We start from the raw sequence: 16,982 nt of genomic DNA on the forward strand, positions 1-16,982 counted from the left end.
TATATATATATATATATATATATATATATATATATATATATATATATATATATATAAATAAATAAAAACATTATGAATGTCATATATTTCAGAACATGCACTGGGGTTCAAAAGGCCCTTATTGAAAATGTTTAGTTTTTCTAATTTATTCATTTTTGTTATTGCAGATTATATGATCAGCAAATCAGGATAACAATTTAAGTGAAAAATCTACCTGAAAAATAACATGAATTTAGAATTTCTTAATATTTGGTGTGCCTCCCTTTTGGACCCCACTGTAAGCCAATGCCTAAATGCTCATTTATAATCCTTACAAATACATTTACATATACAATTTCATGTTAGGAGACAGAAAGCTTCTTATAAGCAACCCTTTTGTTGCCACGATGCAGCCTGATGTGTCCTTTTCCAAATCCCACAGTTGTGTTTCACAGTGGACTCCTACTCAATATTTTATGTGCAGCATTACATCACAAAAGTGTAGACTCCGATTAGGACCACAAGGGCTGAGAGCAGCATTTAGAACAGAGTGGCATCTTGAGGAAATAATCTGCCATCTTCCATTTTACTGTGGTAGCTCAAAGATTTCTGTTTAGTTTTCTGCAGTCTCCTCAGTCAGTATGGTAGACTCCTCATATACATCCAGACAAATGCAAAGAATAACACTGGGGACTGGTTTTCAGTATGTTATGTTTTAAAATTAATCTGTGAGAATGCCATGTCAAGATAAGACATACAGGTATATACTGGTTTAATGACCACAACAGCAGATAGAAAACAGCAAGGTGCACTTCAAACGCAGGTGATTTACAAAAAGATGATTGCCACAAACACTTACATAAAAACACAAATTTGTAATGATATAGAGGTGGGCTACTATTACAGTGAGCACTGCAGCCAACAGGAAACTAAACCCAGAGAACCAGGACAATGTAGCTGTGTAGATGCTGCTAAACATTGTAAATGAAACACCAACACTCAACATCTCCACGAAGGCTACCATGCAAACATGGCATCTGTATACAAACACATAGCCAAAAGAAAGAGCCTCACAGACATCAATAATTAAAAGTTCACAAGAATAGGGAATATTCTGTTGTTATGAACAACTCCTGAATTTGTTTGTCGAGGAATGTTGGAATGACTGCAAAATACTGTAACAACGGTAATTAATATGTCATAGATTCATCTGTTAAAAATTCTATTCTATTCTGTTCTGAGATTCTTACCTAGTTCAGATCCAGACAGTATTTCGGACATTCTATTCTGTTCTTTTTTCTCTCTCCCCAATTTGGAACGCCCAATTTCCATTGCGCTCTAGATCCTCGTGGTGGCGTAGGACGTTTCTCATTTGCCTCCGCGACTGAGACCGTAAATCCGCAGATCTTATACGTAACGCGTGTGAAGGCTTCACGCTATTCTCAGTGGCATCCACGCACAACTCACCATGTGCCCCACCGAGAGCAAGAACCACATTATGGCAACCACAAGGAGGTTAACCCATGTGACTCTACCCACCCTAGCAACCGGGCCAATTGGTTGCTTAGGAAGCCCGACTGGAGTCACTCAACCTGGATTTGATTTTGCGACTTCAGGTGTGGTAGTCAGCTGCTGAGCTATCCAGGCCCTCTATTCTATTCTAATCTGACATTCTTGCTTTGTTAAGATGCCTAGTAAAGTAAGGTGTGAGATTTGTAGAGCTCACTTTTCCATCGTCCATTTAGGCGCACCGACATCACGCAGCATAGTGTGCCACACCAAGTGTTAGAATCTGACAAGGTGCACGCAAGTGAAGGACATTTTGCTTATCATTCTGTTGTGCACGGCCATAGCTTTGCACATTCATGATCTGAGAAAAGTCTTGCAGGCCAGGCAGGAGGAATCATTCATACCCTCTGATATTAAAAAGCAGTTGGATGCCCTGGTTGAAGCTGGTGATATGTGAGTGGATGATTTCTTTTGTGCAGTGAGAAACTTTTATTCAGCATTGGTGGATTACCTCCAAAATTTGAGCCGTTCATTGAAGAACACAGAGAAATTTGAGTGGAGCCTACTAAGAGACATCCCAGAGTGGAAAGACATTCAGAGCAGCCTCGAACACTTCTTCTCTAGAATCCCCGCTCTCAGTTTGATTGAGGAAAGCTCTTTGATGAGTGGGCTTGCGCAAAAATAATTGTCACTCGATGCAGCCATTATTTTATGACCTTTCTATTCTATTCTATTCCATTCTATTATGAGATTCTTACCTAGTTCAGATCTAGCCAGTATTTTGGAAGTTCTATTCTATTCTGAAATTCTTGCCTTGGTCAGGTTCAGACACTATTTTAGACATTCTATTCTATTCTATTCAAAAATGTCTCTCTTGTTCAGATGCTGCCAATATTTAGGCCTTTCTGTTCTATTCTATTAAATTCAAAGATTCTTACCTTGGGGAGTTGGCAAAATGGACAGCAGTAAAGTTCAGCCTCACTGCAGTGAATAAAACATACATTCTATTACCTGAAAACTCTCCATCCATCTATCTCTCTAGAAACACTGAATGTCTAATTTTAGTCTTACTCAGGAACATGAGCAGGGTAGATTTGGCAAATGCCGCCATAATGAGCCCGGATGCCACAGACATCACTCCCACTAGGATGATATGTGCGTCAGGCAGACAGCGGGACAGCAGCATTACACCAGCAAAACTGACAAGGTAGATGGCAGTGGAGAGAGCCGAGCCATAACTTACCAGCACCTCACTGCAGCACAGAGGAGTGCTCAACTCATACAATATAAATATGGACATTCCATCATGCATGGCCAGCTGTGATTTTTTTTTTTTATTGTTACTTTGATCATCTTAGTGCCTAAACTGGGAATAATGAATCATGTCTGAGTTAAAAATAAAAAACTTATGATGCACTTTGTACTGGCAGATTTTGTGAATAAAATTGTGCATTATGTTTCATGAACTAACAATGAACAATGATTTCTTACAGCATTTACTCATGTTCATTTATCAAAGTCTTATAGTTTGTTCATTTTAGCTAAATATATTAGCTAATGTTAATGCATACTTTTCCATTTTAATGTAAAAATGTCACAGTATCTGTAGAAAATAGTGGAAAATAGTGGTGGTGGTGTAGTGTACTAAAGCACATAACTGGTAATCAGAAGATCGCTGGTTCGATCCCCACAGCCACCACCATTGTGTCCTTGAGCAAGACACTTAATCCAGGTTGCTCCGGGGGGATTGTCCCTGTAATAAGTGCACTGTAAGTTGCTTTGGATAAAAGCGTCTGCCAAATGAATAAATGTAAATGTAAATGTAAATATAATTAACCAAGGTTAATAAATGCTACAAAAATATTGTTCATTGTCCTTTTGTTTGGTGCATCAAGTGTAGAGTATGAGGGATAATCATTAACTCATCGATTCTGAATTCAAAGAACCCCTTGTAAGATCACTGAAATGGTGCCCGCTAGTCTGTGGAATACAATGAACTATTGACAGAGAATCCTCGTGCCTGCTAAACCCCCCCTTTCCCCATATGACTCGCCTCACACCCTCGCGATTCTGAATTCAAAGAACCCCTTGTAAGATCACTGAAATGGTGCCCGCTAGTCTGTGGAATACAATGAACTATTGACAGAGAGTCCTCGTGCCTGCTAAACCCCCCCTTTCCCCATATGACTCGCCTCACACCCTCGCGCTGTACCATGTGAGCCAGGCACGTGAAAGGTTGGCAACAGAATGTGTGTCTTTCATGTAAAACCCAGAAATGTTTATTTTTAAGTAAATATGTTCAATCCCTGTATGTTGTGTATTTCTGATGTTAGATCAAAACCAGTTGAAATTTGTTTTGTTGTGTAGTTTAAACTCTGAGGCCTTATATTTAATAGCCTAAGAGTGTATATCCACATTTAAGTGTACTAAATAGACGTTTCTTGGTATCAAATTAAACCTTACGACTTGTCCTAGCTGAATATAAATATAAGATCACCTTAGAATTGTATTCGGCTAGGTTTTTACCATCTTTTGAGTCATTCAACCCAAAATCTCTTACGGTCATAAATTTTGCAAATGAGCCTTGACGGGACAAAGGAATCATCTCGCGCCCAAAATGGAGGGATCTCATTGGGTCAGCCCTCCCAAGGGAGGTGTGACCTCCCCACCGTTAAAAGTCAGGCCCGGCATTGGAATCTCTCTCTTCTGCTGAACATTTAAACTCTTACACCTCTTACCTCTTACTCGTCCTCTTACTCTCTTGTCCTGTGTCCTCTGATCTCTCACCAAGCTCTCTTGCTTTTTCTTTATGTTACTTTCGTCAGACATGTCTTTTATTTTATTTGGCGTTTATCTCAGTCTTTTATTTGTCTTCGGACAAAGCTCAACACTTTACGTTTCTGGAGCAGTCCGATACCCTCCGGGTGAAAGGACTCTCTCTCAGCAACAACAACCGTTCCTCCTAAGATGCTTCAACTCCACACTCTGGAAACACCAAACCGAAATCCTCCATCTCACGGACGCCCCGAGGACACGACATACACGCAGTCTTGCTCAGCGACACACAAAGGCCCATAGTGCAAGTATTATTTCATTGAAATTCAACTGCGTTACAGTGTGTAACTTCCGTGCTGGCTCTTAAGGTTTAACTGTTGTAACAAGTTTGCTATCCCTGTAATCTATTTATTTTTCCTTACTGTTTTACTTTGTTTATTTTATGTTTGTTCTATGTTAAATGTTTGTTTGTTAAGTGTAGTGATATATCCTAGTTCCTTGTATTAAACCCAATTATACGCTTGATTGTCTGTGTTTGTTGGTCATAAAGCAAAGCCTCTTTAATGTGCGATCTAAAGCTACGAGCTGATATTATCAAATAAGTTAACGTGCTTTGATGAGTCAGCTTATAACTAAGAATAAACCTTCAAGAGAATTGGTCAGGAGTATTTAGCAAAGCGGTTTGCTGGACGAACTGACTGATTGCGGTAGCCTACGGGTCAATTCCATTAAGGTGTTATTAAAATTAATATAGCCTGTCTGCATATAATGTATATTCCTAATTAATTATAATTCGTTGTGTTTAATTATCTATATATGTTTGAAGCAGACTCTTGGACTATATAAGCCCTTTTGGGGCGTTTTTGTATGTATTGTTATCTGGTTCAAACCGTATGATTAATCATTGATTACGATCATTTAAAATTAATTGTACATTCCCCAAACCTGACCTGGATAGCCTACACAAGACACAACCCCAAACCTTATGTAATTCGCACCCTGGAGTTATAATGATCACCCTAATAAAGCAAAGGCTGTTGAGTCTGTGAACAGAAGGTAAATGCCTTGCAGATGGGCAGTCAGAGCTTCAGACTGGCATAGGCGAGGGACTACAGAGCTTGGGCTAGACATTGACAGAGACTCACTCAGAAGGGAATCTTTCAAGACCCCCAGCACATAGAGAATGTTAAGGAGATGCAGAATGACTGCGGTGAGGAAAGGCTGGGTAAAGCCAGCTGCCTTGATGTAGAATCCAGTACAAAAAGAAGATAAGCCAGTCAACACTCCGAGAATCATGTCCAGACGAGCCATTCAGACAGTCTTCTGCCCTTCTGGGCCCTCTCCACAAAGGTCAGCTAGATAAGTGAAACATCCCCCGATCATAGAGGTGGTTCCTCCCATCAGGCCGGCTAGAAAGGAGGCAACTAGCAGATAATTGAGGCTAAAGGAGAATCTACTGACTAAGATGTAACTCAGGACAAACAGAGTGTCACTCACCAGAGGGGGAACAATGGCCACTTTACGCCCACAGTAGTCACTGTATGAGACCAGGAGTAAAGCATATACAGTATGAGACCTGGGATGAGAAAACAAAGTTCACTTATAGATGTCTCCTTCTGTACTGCCTGAGAGTGGAGAGAAGGTAAAAAAAAGAATAAAAAATTATGCAAATTCTTAGTGGTGCTTACTAAGGCAAATATCACTATTACTATTACTTAACATCTGTCATCCTTCACCATTGTGCTACAAACATGAATGACATTTCTAATTGTGTGGCTTGTGAGAAGAGGCGAGCTATTATTTTTCTTGCTCATAAATGATAAATCAGGTAAAAAAAATCTATAAACGTACATTAAATGAGAGACCTGAGCGCTGTTTAGGGACAATATTATAGAAAATTGATGGTGGGGTCTTTTGACTTGTGCCAGTAAGCAAACACCTAGTACCCACCCAGAAGACCATAGCAACCACAATAGCAATGCCCTTGTTGTCACCAAAACAACACCATGGCAATAATGACCTATCAGCACCCTAGCAACTGTCCAGAACACACTAGAAACCACCTAGCAGTGCCTTAGCAACCACCAAAAAGACCATAGTAACCACCATACCAATCCCCTAAAACCACCCAAAACACCATAAAAATCACCTAGGATGCCCTAGCAACCATCCAGACCACCATAGCAATAACCTAGCAAAGCCCTAGTAGCCATAGCAACCAAACACCTGGCAACATCCTTACAATCACCTAGAACACCATAGCAACCACCTATCTACATCCTAGAAGCCTCCCAAAACATAATAGCATCCACCTAGCAATGACCTAGTAACAACTCTGAACACCATAGCAACGACATGGCAATGATCTGGAACCACCCAGAACATCATAGCAATAACATAAAAATGTCTTAGCAACCACTGAGAACATCATAGCATTCACCTAGCAATGCCATAGTAACCACCATGAACACCATACCAATGTTCTAGTAACCATCCGGAACAACCTTGCTAAAAAAAGAAAATGTAAAAATCACATTTGAAATTATTCAATATACACCATAGCAACCACCTAGCAACACCTTAGTAATGCACTTGTTACAACCCTGAACACCATAGCAACCACTTAGCAATGACCTAGCAACCACCCAGAACACCACAACAATAACCTATATACACACTAGCAACCACCCAAAACATAAGAGCAACCTCCTAACATCACCCTTGTTAAAACCATAAAAACCATAGCAATCTTCTAGCAATACCCAAGAATCCACCCAAAACACAATAGCAACTAACCACCGAGAACATCATAGCAACCACCTAGCGATGCCCTAGTAACCACCATGAACACATACCAAAGTCTTAGTACCATCCAGAACACCCTTGCTAACAACATAAAATTTACAAAACAACTTGAACATTATTCAATATACACCATATCAACCACCTAGAAACCACCTTGCAATGCCCTAGTAACCCATTACTAAAAACCTTAACAACATTGTAACCACCTAGCAATTACATAGCAACCACCCAGAACACCATAGTAATCACCTATCTACACCCTAACAATCACCCAGAACACCATATCAATCACCTATCTACACCCTAGCAACCACCTAGAATATAATAGCAACCACCTAGCAACACCCTAGTTACAACCATGAACACAAAAGCAATCCCCTAGCAAAACCCTATTATCCACCCAAAATTATATAGCAACCAATCATCTAGCAACACCCTTGAAACCACCTAAAACACCATAGCAACCACCTAAAAATGTCTTGCCAACCATCACGAACACCATACCAATGTCCTAGCAACCATCCAGAGCACCCTTGCTGACAACAGAAAATGCAAATATTTACTTTGAAATTATTCAATATACATCATAGCAACCACTTAGCAACCACCTAGTAATGCCCTAGTAACAACCCTGAACACAATAGCAACCACCTAGCAATGACCTAGCAACCACCCAGAACACCCAAGCAACCATCCAGAACAAAAAAAGCAATCACCCAGAACATAAAAGCAATCACCAAGCAAAACACAATATCCACCCAAAACACCATAGCAACCAACCACCTAACGACACCCTTGAAACCACCTAAAACACAATTGCCACAACCTAAAAAAGGTCTTAGCAACCACCCAGAACATCTTTGCAACCACCAAGCAATGTCCTTGTAATCACCATGAACATGATAGCCTACCAATGTCCTTGCAACCATCCAGAACACCCTTCTTAGCAACAGAAAGTTTAAAGTCATCTTTGAAATTATTATCTAGGGCCCAATTATTCACCAATGATTGGGAAGAGACTTTTTTAAACTATTCTAAAAGCTCACATGACATACGTGTGTCAAATCTGACAAACAGCTTAGTGTAAGCTAGTTAGGAAACTCCCTATGGTTCTCAACAGGGGTGGGCTAGGCTTACGATATCTGTGGCCCCAAGCAACTGGCCAACCCGGGGCCCCTTTTAGAATATTTTTGCTTAAAAATAACATTTATTTTAAATCATAATTTTAAATTTATCCTATCAGACATTGTAGCCAAAAACATTCAAAATGTTTAATGAAATAAAAATCTACTTAAACATAATCAATGCACGTTTTCCATTTTATCCCCCACAATACAGTGCTAAAAAAGCAATGTTTAACTACATTTATTTATATTCTTTCTTCTTTTTTAATGAAAAGGATGTGCAAAATCTACTACTTTACTCAATAACATATCGGAATTCAGTTGATATTTATTATTATTATAACCCATCAGTTGTTTATTAATGTCCAGTTTGCCCTGCTTATAATATGATACAGTATTATTATTATTATTATTATTTTGAGGACTTGTTTTGCTTTTTAACTTGACACAGTGTCTAAAAATTTGCCGGTCCTGCGTGAGACACTGAAGAAACAATGAGACATGGTGCAGCATGCCAAGAACATTCGCCCAGCGCATTTACATAGGAAAACAATGGAAAAACAGTGCAGACGCACGCAAAAACGTGTTCGGTGTGAACGCCCCCTCATACGGTTGTGCGTATCTGTGAGTGAGAGTGCGTGGGTGAAACAAGTTCGGAAGCCCTTTATCTTTTTTCATAATTTACAAACCCGAACCCAAGATCCTACTTAAAAAATTGACCAAACTCGGCGGACCTCTTATCTGATCAGTTCTGAGAGCGTATTTGCGCATGTACCCAGAACAACAGGTTACCCCTCCAGCAGTTAATGCGAAGCTTTCCAAACGGGGCGGGCCCCCCTGTGACCCACCCCAAATAACTTGCAGAAATCCACACATGATGTGCCTCACATGATAAACGCTTGTGAATTACTTGGAATTGTCTTACACAAATACTGAATGCAAACAGACAAAAGTGAACAAACATCACAATCTCAACTTCAACAGATATTACCGGTTCTCCAGAACTATAGGCATACTATTATCATCAACCTAGTTTCCATCCACTTTTTGCTATTTTGTTATCGACAAAGTGAAAATGCGCAAAACAATATTTGCTAAATTTGACGTCTTCTACCTGTTTCCATTCAAATGGCCGTTTATCGATAAAAACTGTGTGTGTGATGTCATGTTTTAAAAAAAACTTTGTCACATAAGTTTTGGTTTATCGCAAAAGCAATCTGCCCTCAAGCAGTTTCCATACAGGATGTGTGTTTATCGCTAATTATGTACCTTTCGCCTCCCAGATAAAATGGCAGAGCATTAAGACAATTAATTGAAATTAGTCGGCTTACTGTCATTTTAATTTAACAAATAAATGCTATCAGAATATGAGAATATGGAGCAGTTGCCCTTCTGATAGGACTGTGATATAGGTCCTGATGTTGCGCCTATCGTAGGTTCCGAATCGTCATGGCCCTGTTCAAGCTGGCAACCTGCACCAAGTATGCTAGAGGGGAAACATTCTGTCTCAGTAGGACCATCCACCGATGTGTATATGCTGTGTGCACAGATATTAAAGAAAAAAATGATACAGTGTAATATCAGGGTTTATATGATACATTCCTGATATTGAACTTTTATTTTGAACAATCATCTAATCTAAAGCATCGCCATCACAACTGCATTATTTCCCACATATTTGTTCAGCAACTTTTAACAACCAACTGAACCTGATTGTCAAATTAATTTAATGTCATAATGCAATTGACATTTTCTGAAGAAGCTCAGCAAATGTGATCTAGAGGTAAAGAGAGTTAGATTTAAAATATTTAAACATTTTAAAATGTTCAAAAGCTAGTTTTCAGAAAGTGAACTCCACATCGAAAAAATTGTTCTGATAGTTTATTGTCTTGAAGAAAGTGTAGAACATTCTGAGAATGTCATTCAGCTGACTTTTTTGTATACAGAACAGGGTAAACTAATTTAAATTTGTGTAAATAATAAAACTATATAGGTCTAACTATAGAATATTTTCATTTGGTAATTTATTTTATTTAATACAGGGAATTTTGCCAGCATTTTTTCAAAAGTATAAACAATGATTTTATAGAATTGGGCTAGGTTATGTCCAAAATAGCTCACTGAAGCTTTTCTCCTTGTATTGTGTATTTATTTTTAATTTAAAACCTCTTTGTGCAAAGAAATGAAATGCATTTTGTATTGTAGGCTAATTCCATGACTGCTGTATTAGCCTATTTTGAATGTGGAAAAGAAACTTTAATAAATAAACGGCTGGCTATCCTGATTAATTTAATAAATTCAATTAATATTAATAAGTAGCCATTCATTTGCTCTCCTTGTACTTGTCGATAACAGGTGCATGATATGAGATATTTGTGTTGGCACTCTTGGAAGTGTTATCATGACGCAGATATGTTTGCAGCATCGGATCTGTGCAGATATGCTGTTAAGAACAATCCATAACAGTGCGAGTAATGCTTTATGTACAATAAATTAGCTTTCAAGGATGTATACCTTGTGGTCATGATTAACACAGGCTAACGATTTCAGTAAATTCTGTCATGTGACACTACAATTTTGAGTTAATGCCAATTTTTTGTGGGACATTGCCTCAGTCCTACAATTACAACAGATTAGATTATTGAATCATTGTTGCACACTGTATATGTAATATGTTGTTTAATGGGCATACAATTTGTAATACATGTTGAGTAATGAAGAGCTTTAATGATTCTTACCTGAGATTTATGATGGGGGACATCTTTCCATATTTAATGCATGATTACTTTTGCCTTCTTTAAACCCTCTTAAAAAGTCAGTGCATCCACTCATTGCATGTTGCATTCTACCCCACTTGAATGACCCGTTCGAGCCATTAGTTCCTGCAAGACAGCGTCTTTCACTCCTTTCCTCTTCAGTGACTCAAATTTACCCTGTTTGTTCTGACAGCAAATACTCAAAGGAATACATATGCTAATGAAAACTTGCTGTGTATCAGTAACAGAGAGAAGGAAGTGATAAGGAGAGTTTAAATGAGCACAGGGGGTCAAATCAGTATTTGGACACTTAAGACACAATTAAAAATGAACGCATTTTGTGTTCGGACATTATCTGTGAAAAAAACGAATTAACAAAATAGAAAGAAATATGGCCATTTCCTTTTGAAACATTTTAATATTCATCCTCAACTCCCAAAAGTGAATACAAATGTGTAATATATAAATTATTTCCATTCCTTAGTATTATATTCTCTATGCTACAGTTACAGCATGGACCATCACAAGTTGAAACATATACAGCAGGGAAGAGATGATCTGCCAAGACAAACATGCATTGATTACTGTGCACTACAACACAATAAATACTAGCTTACACGTGACCGTAAACCCAGTCGAAAACGACAAAATAGAGGTCAACTGTTATAGACAGATGGACAAATTCCATTCAGTACAATAAGTGACTTCAATCACCCCCTATCAGTTTACAATGACTGTGTCAGTATTTTCAGGGATAAATCGACATTCAGTAGTTTAGATGTCCACAGGACAAAGAGTCAGTGCAGATTCAGAACCTGATTTGGTTATAATCATTCATCAACACTTATGGTCTAATCCCATATTCATGGCTGTCTTGAGGGCCAGAAAATGTACCGCTAACTAACCATAGAGCTCTTCCAGGATACTGAATTTTTTTAAAAAAGTATACACATAAAAAACAGGACAACTCCTTACTGTAGATTTGTAACACTTTTGTACTAAACTAAAACCATAGCAGATACAGAATGATTGTTAAATTGAGGTTGCAGTGGTTTTAGTTGTGAAACATAGTAAATAAAGATCAAAAATACGCAAAGGACAAAAGAATGTTGGATATCATAAAAACAAACAAACCTGAATTTCTGAAGAAAAAAAAAGTAAAAACTGAAAGGTAAAAACAACTAAGATGTTAAAACAGTTTATAATTTTTCACTTTTTATAATCCTGTTTTACCTACTGTTAAAAAACAGATGTATTATTGTTTACACAATTAATCCAGATATTAGACACATATTGTTTTTAAGATTGCTGTAATGTGATAACCTTTCCATTTTTGCTACTTTGCACGTTAAACAAAAGGCACATCCCTGAAACACTTGCTTACTTGTCATTTTTAAATGTAACTATTTATTTCAAACTTGCGACTAGTGAAAGTTAATTTGCTGTCATTTTACATTTGAATAAAAATGCTTAAAAAGTTTTAAAAATATATTCATATATTAAAATAAATTCAGTGTTATGTGCTTGGCAGGAAACATTGAGAAACTCCTTAGCATGAGTGTGAGAGTAGCAAAAATGGAAATTTAACACATATAACGCATTTGTTTCACAGTGACTGAGCAAATGAAAAGAAAGATTAATTTGAATGTAAAACTACATAATTTGAATAATAGCATCAGGATTATGAAAACATAATATATAAGTGTATATTTTCTAAAAGGTAAACAGTAGTGTCCCAAGTGAAGAAAAGCATAATTGCTGTGTGTTGACTGCAAAAAGCACTTTTTGTTTATAGCTGGTCTTGAATAGCAGATTATTGTACTTGTGTGTACAATAACCTGAACAAGCACCAAATGATAATACTATAAAAATATTATCAGTAAAGAGTTTACAAAATTTCTCCTTTAAGATATTTGTATCAAAAGTGTAGTAGGTTGAAAATGTTGACCTTTGAAAGATTTATGAATTGTAAAAACAAACAAAAAAATCTAATTTGCCAGAAATTCCAAAAATTGCCTTTGCTTTGAAATAGCAAAACCCACTTTGCATGAGGAATGTTATTTTTGCCATGTTATTGAGAAGAAAAAAAATCTTGATATTTAGTTACTGAAAAAATGAGTACTGTCTTTGAGACAGAGCAAAATTATATCCCTGAACTTTATCTTATAATTTAAATTCGTTCTAGGTTATTCTACACTCAACAGAGGTATTACAGAGTTAACCAGCATTACATTAAAGATCGCTTAAATAACTCCAAACATACATTAAATTGCTAAATTGTACCTCCTTAAAACACAACGCAACTGTAACATACCTACCCATCATTTTTCACAGGTGTAACTTGAGGTTTAATTCATTAAGAAAGTGTCTAAATGTCTCAAACATTTCAAAATATTAGGAGGTGGAAGCTATCATTCCCAAGAGTCCAAGTTTTTACGCTAACATGACAAAATCCTAGTTTCCACATTAAGAATGGAAGACTCAAATGATCACATGCACATCAAGTAGCAAAACACTGATTATGATAAATTACAAATTACTAATAAAGATAGCAACAACAATTTACAACATTTCCTGTAGTCGGTACATTTACATTTTCCTTGATCTCCCCGTTTCATGTCATTAGTCATGAACTGCGTGAGAGCACTCAATGCCTTTAAACAGGGGTCACACACCGGAAAGTTAGCTACATAGTAACTATCTCTTTAGTTAGCTAACGCTAGCTCTAGCCTGAGTTTTAACTTTATTCTCTCTCTCCAATAACAATAAATAATTTAGATGGAATAATAAATCGATATTGCGCATTAACTAAAGAATTTATCACGTTGGTCAATCTGGAAAAAATGTACAAGTCTCTGTTTTTGAAGTAGCAATGTAGCAATTGATGTAACAGCTAATCTATTTGTTAGCTAATGCTATCTAGCTAGCCTGACTGGAAAAGTTATCCAAGCAGGCGTTTCCATATGTTTGTGTCTATTTAAAATTCATTTTAGGATCAAATTTAATGGAAACTATATGACTGGTGGTGTGGAACAATTCTGAGCAGCCACTTAAGTCATTGCAGGGCGCCGTGGCAGTGGTGCGCTCCCTAACAAGAAGCTGAGAGTTCATGACAAATTTACACTCCGTATTTACACATGCAAATGAGCTTCTGATTCACCACAAATTTTTGCCAGAAGTTTGCAGATCTTCGCTGGTAGTGGTGAACCTGCAGCAAACCTTTGTCAACAATGGCCAATTTGCCATAAGTTTGCCGCAAATTTAATTTGCATGTGAAAATAATCATTGGCGAATTTGAAGCTAGTTTGGGGCAAATTTGTCATGAGCTCTCGATTTGTGTAAGGGCTCACATTGATAATTCCTGACCTTTTCAAATATGTGTATGTAACACATATAGTAAGAGATCAGGTGAAGCAGATTTAGCCATCATGCCCCAAAGATCTGGAACATTCTACCAATTGAAATTAGACAGGCTCCAAGCATCCACAAAAAAGACATACATTATAGGCCTACATATATATATATATATATATATATATATATATATATATATATATATATATATATGAATAAAAAATTTAATTAAAGTGTTTTTTTAAATTGAATATTAAAACAATAATAAAAAGTAAAACATAAACAAAAATAAAGAAATTCACACATAAATGCATATATACATATCAAACAAATGCTTATTAAAAATGATATACAAGTCAAATTGCTTCACATCAAATAAAAAATCAAAGATAGTAACTGCATACAATATATAGTATGCAGTTACTATCTTTGATTTTTTATTTTGTATGCAGTTTCTATCTTTGATTTTTTTTTAATTTGATATGTGAAGCAATTTGAGCTGCACTTGATGTATGAAAGGTGTTATACAAATAACATTTATTATTATCATTATAAAAACCAATGGTTTTGAAATTTAGGACACTGTTTGTCATATGGCTGCTGAGTCCGGTGTGCAACCCCCTTTAGACGTTAAACCTTAGAGGCTTAAGTGATAAAATAGACTGGATTCTGAAGATGTTTCATCTAGTTAATCAAGAAATAGTTATACATTTTGTGCAGTGGAAAGTCAGCCCTTGTGAAGAATCGTCAGGGCCTTCACAAAACCATGTCAGCACTTCAAACAATCAAACTATTCTGTATATGGAGCTTGCTTGGAATAGTTGGTTTAGATATCAGCTGGGCTAGTATTTTGGTGGGTCCATAGAAACTTTCCATGGAATGGTGGTGGTAGTCACTGCAGCTTTTGAAGAGACTTGTACATCTCTTGAACCGCTTAATTTGAAACATTCTGGATTACAACAGCAGGAACACTGAGAGATTTGTGAAATCAGATGACTTATTTCATAGAAAACTAAACCAAACTGGACAAAATGCTGGTGCATTTATCTGGAGGAAGAAGGAAGGACAGAAACCTAAAGTGCTTTTTGTTGTAGAAAGTTCTCAAATACCATTCAGAGGAACCTACAGACATTTATGTTGGAGTCCAACAGCATGTCCTATACAGTCAAATCCAATGGCGAGATACTGGCATATACACAAAAATGGTCTTGCCTCCATCTCGGCCAAAAATTTTCAGCAAAATATGTAAAGCTGAGCATCAAGCTCTTTCGTTCTGAAGCAATGCTACAAGTTAATAAAGTCTGATCCCCAAAGAGAAATTACACATATATTGTTTTGCGTTATGAAGTCAAAACGGAAGTGACAGAGATCAGCATAGATTTAATCTGAATAGATTAAATCTGACAGGTTATCAGTTGAACAAGAAAACGGCAATGGTCTCTCTTCTTTTCAAAGAAAATAATTGACAGCAAAATAAAACACTGTACTACTGTAAACAAAAGATTAAAAGTGACAGAAAACAAGTGGAAAGATGGATGAAGCAACAGAGACTTAATAGGGCTGCTCATCTGGGTAAAGTGTTGGCATTTGGGATTCGAGCTGGGGACGATCGTGCTGCTGGTGACCCTCTGAGATTGGGTGTCCCTGGTCCTGGAGACACCACTCTGTGAGTGGGTGTACAGGGGCCAGGAGAACTCAAGTGTGTGGGGGTACCAGGGCCTGGAGAGTAAGGGTACGGGGGGATTTCAGGGCCTGGGAAGAAGGCTTTGTGAATAGGGGAGGAGGAGGGTGACAGGTGAGGACTCGTCTGAAGAAGCCACATCAATTCATCATTATTGCGGCTTAAACGTTTCTTCTCATTGGTCTCCTTCTCCACATACTCCTGAAGGTTAGCATTGTCTTCAGATAGTTGCCTGTAAAGACAGAATAAACACTAACAGTTAAAAAAAGAAATGTGGTTAATTCATCTATGGATAAGATGAACTGGTGTTTTCTTGGCCAAAATCAATCTGTAAATAAGATGCAATGTGTATCAGATTTACGCTGATAGTCAAAAGTCTGGCTACATAAGTCCGAATATGACATCAAATCACTTTAATCCTGGAATATCCATATTCTGTAGATAACAGAGAAAATACAGATTTTTCATATTTTGGTTATTACCTGGACACTGTGAGGTGTCGGTCGATGCGGGCCATCAGGTCTTCATTCTGCTGTTGAAGCACCTGGACCCGCTCCTCCAGGTACAGGTTCTTTTGGGCCTGCTCAAATATTACGTGAACACAGAGCTCGACATTAAATTTTTATACAAACTTCCACTGGAAAACCAAGGGACTGAAGTGGCTTTTATGTGCCAACAAAACAATGAGTTTCATAAAAGCGGAAAGTAAAGGAGTAAATAAGTAGTTTTAAAATGCAAGCTGGACCTATTTCCGGATAATAAATAATAAAACATCAAAAGCAGCTGAGAGGAAATATAAGAAAAAATGGAAACTGATTCTATGGCCAAATCATAAACAATGTATGTAGCACACAATAAAACTGACAACAGATTACAATATATTAAAGTATGCACAATACATATATATATACTATATATATACTATATATATATATGACTATAATGACTAGAATTATGTCAATATATAATATTTTTAATTACCCATTTTATCTCAAAATA

The 16,982-nt window shown here is 37.1% G+C and overlaps 1 protein-coding gene and 1 pseudogene across 1 annotated transcript in view; both read right to left on the minus strand.

The window, feature by feature from the left end:
* Window positions 1-91: 91 nt before the first annotated feature.
* On the minus strand, window positions 92-4,317 carry LOC127636379 (solute carrier family 46 member 3-like; annotated as a pseudogene).
* Window positions 4,318-14,671: 10,354 nt separating this feature from the next.
* LOC127636290 (microtubule-associated tumor suppressor candidate 2-like) overlaps window positions 14,672-16,982 on the minus strand; it is a 38,971-nt gene continuing 36,660 nt past the window's right edge. Inside the window, exons 12-13 of the mRNA XM_052116740.1 lie at window positions 16,466-16,563; window positions 14,672-16,215 (exon numbers count right to left, since the gene is read on the minus strand). Of these exons, the coding sequence (XP_051972700.1) occupies window positions 15,867-16,215; window positions 16,466-16,563 (447 nt within the window). The 3' untranslated portion in view covers window positions 14,672-15,866. The remainder of the gene's footprint in view (window positions 16,216-16,465; window positions 16,564-16,982) is intronic.

The sequence above is a fragment of the Xyrauchen texanus genome, chromosome 44 (assembly GCF_025860055.1).
Source record: "Xyrauchen texanus isolate HMW12.3.18 chromosome 44, RBS_HiC_50CHRs, whole genome shotgun sequence".
Lineage (NCBI taxonomy): Eukaryota > Metazoa > Chordata > Actinopteri > Cypriniformes > Catostomidae > Xyrauchen > Xyrauchen texanus.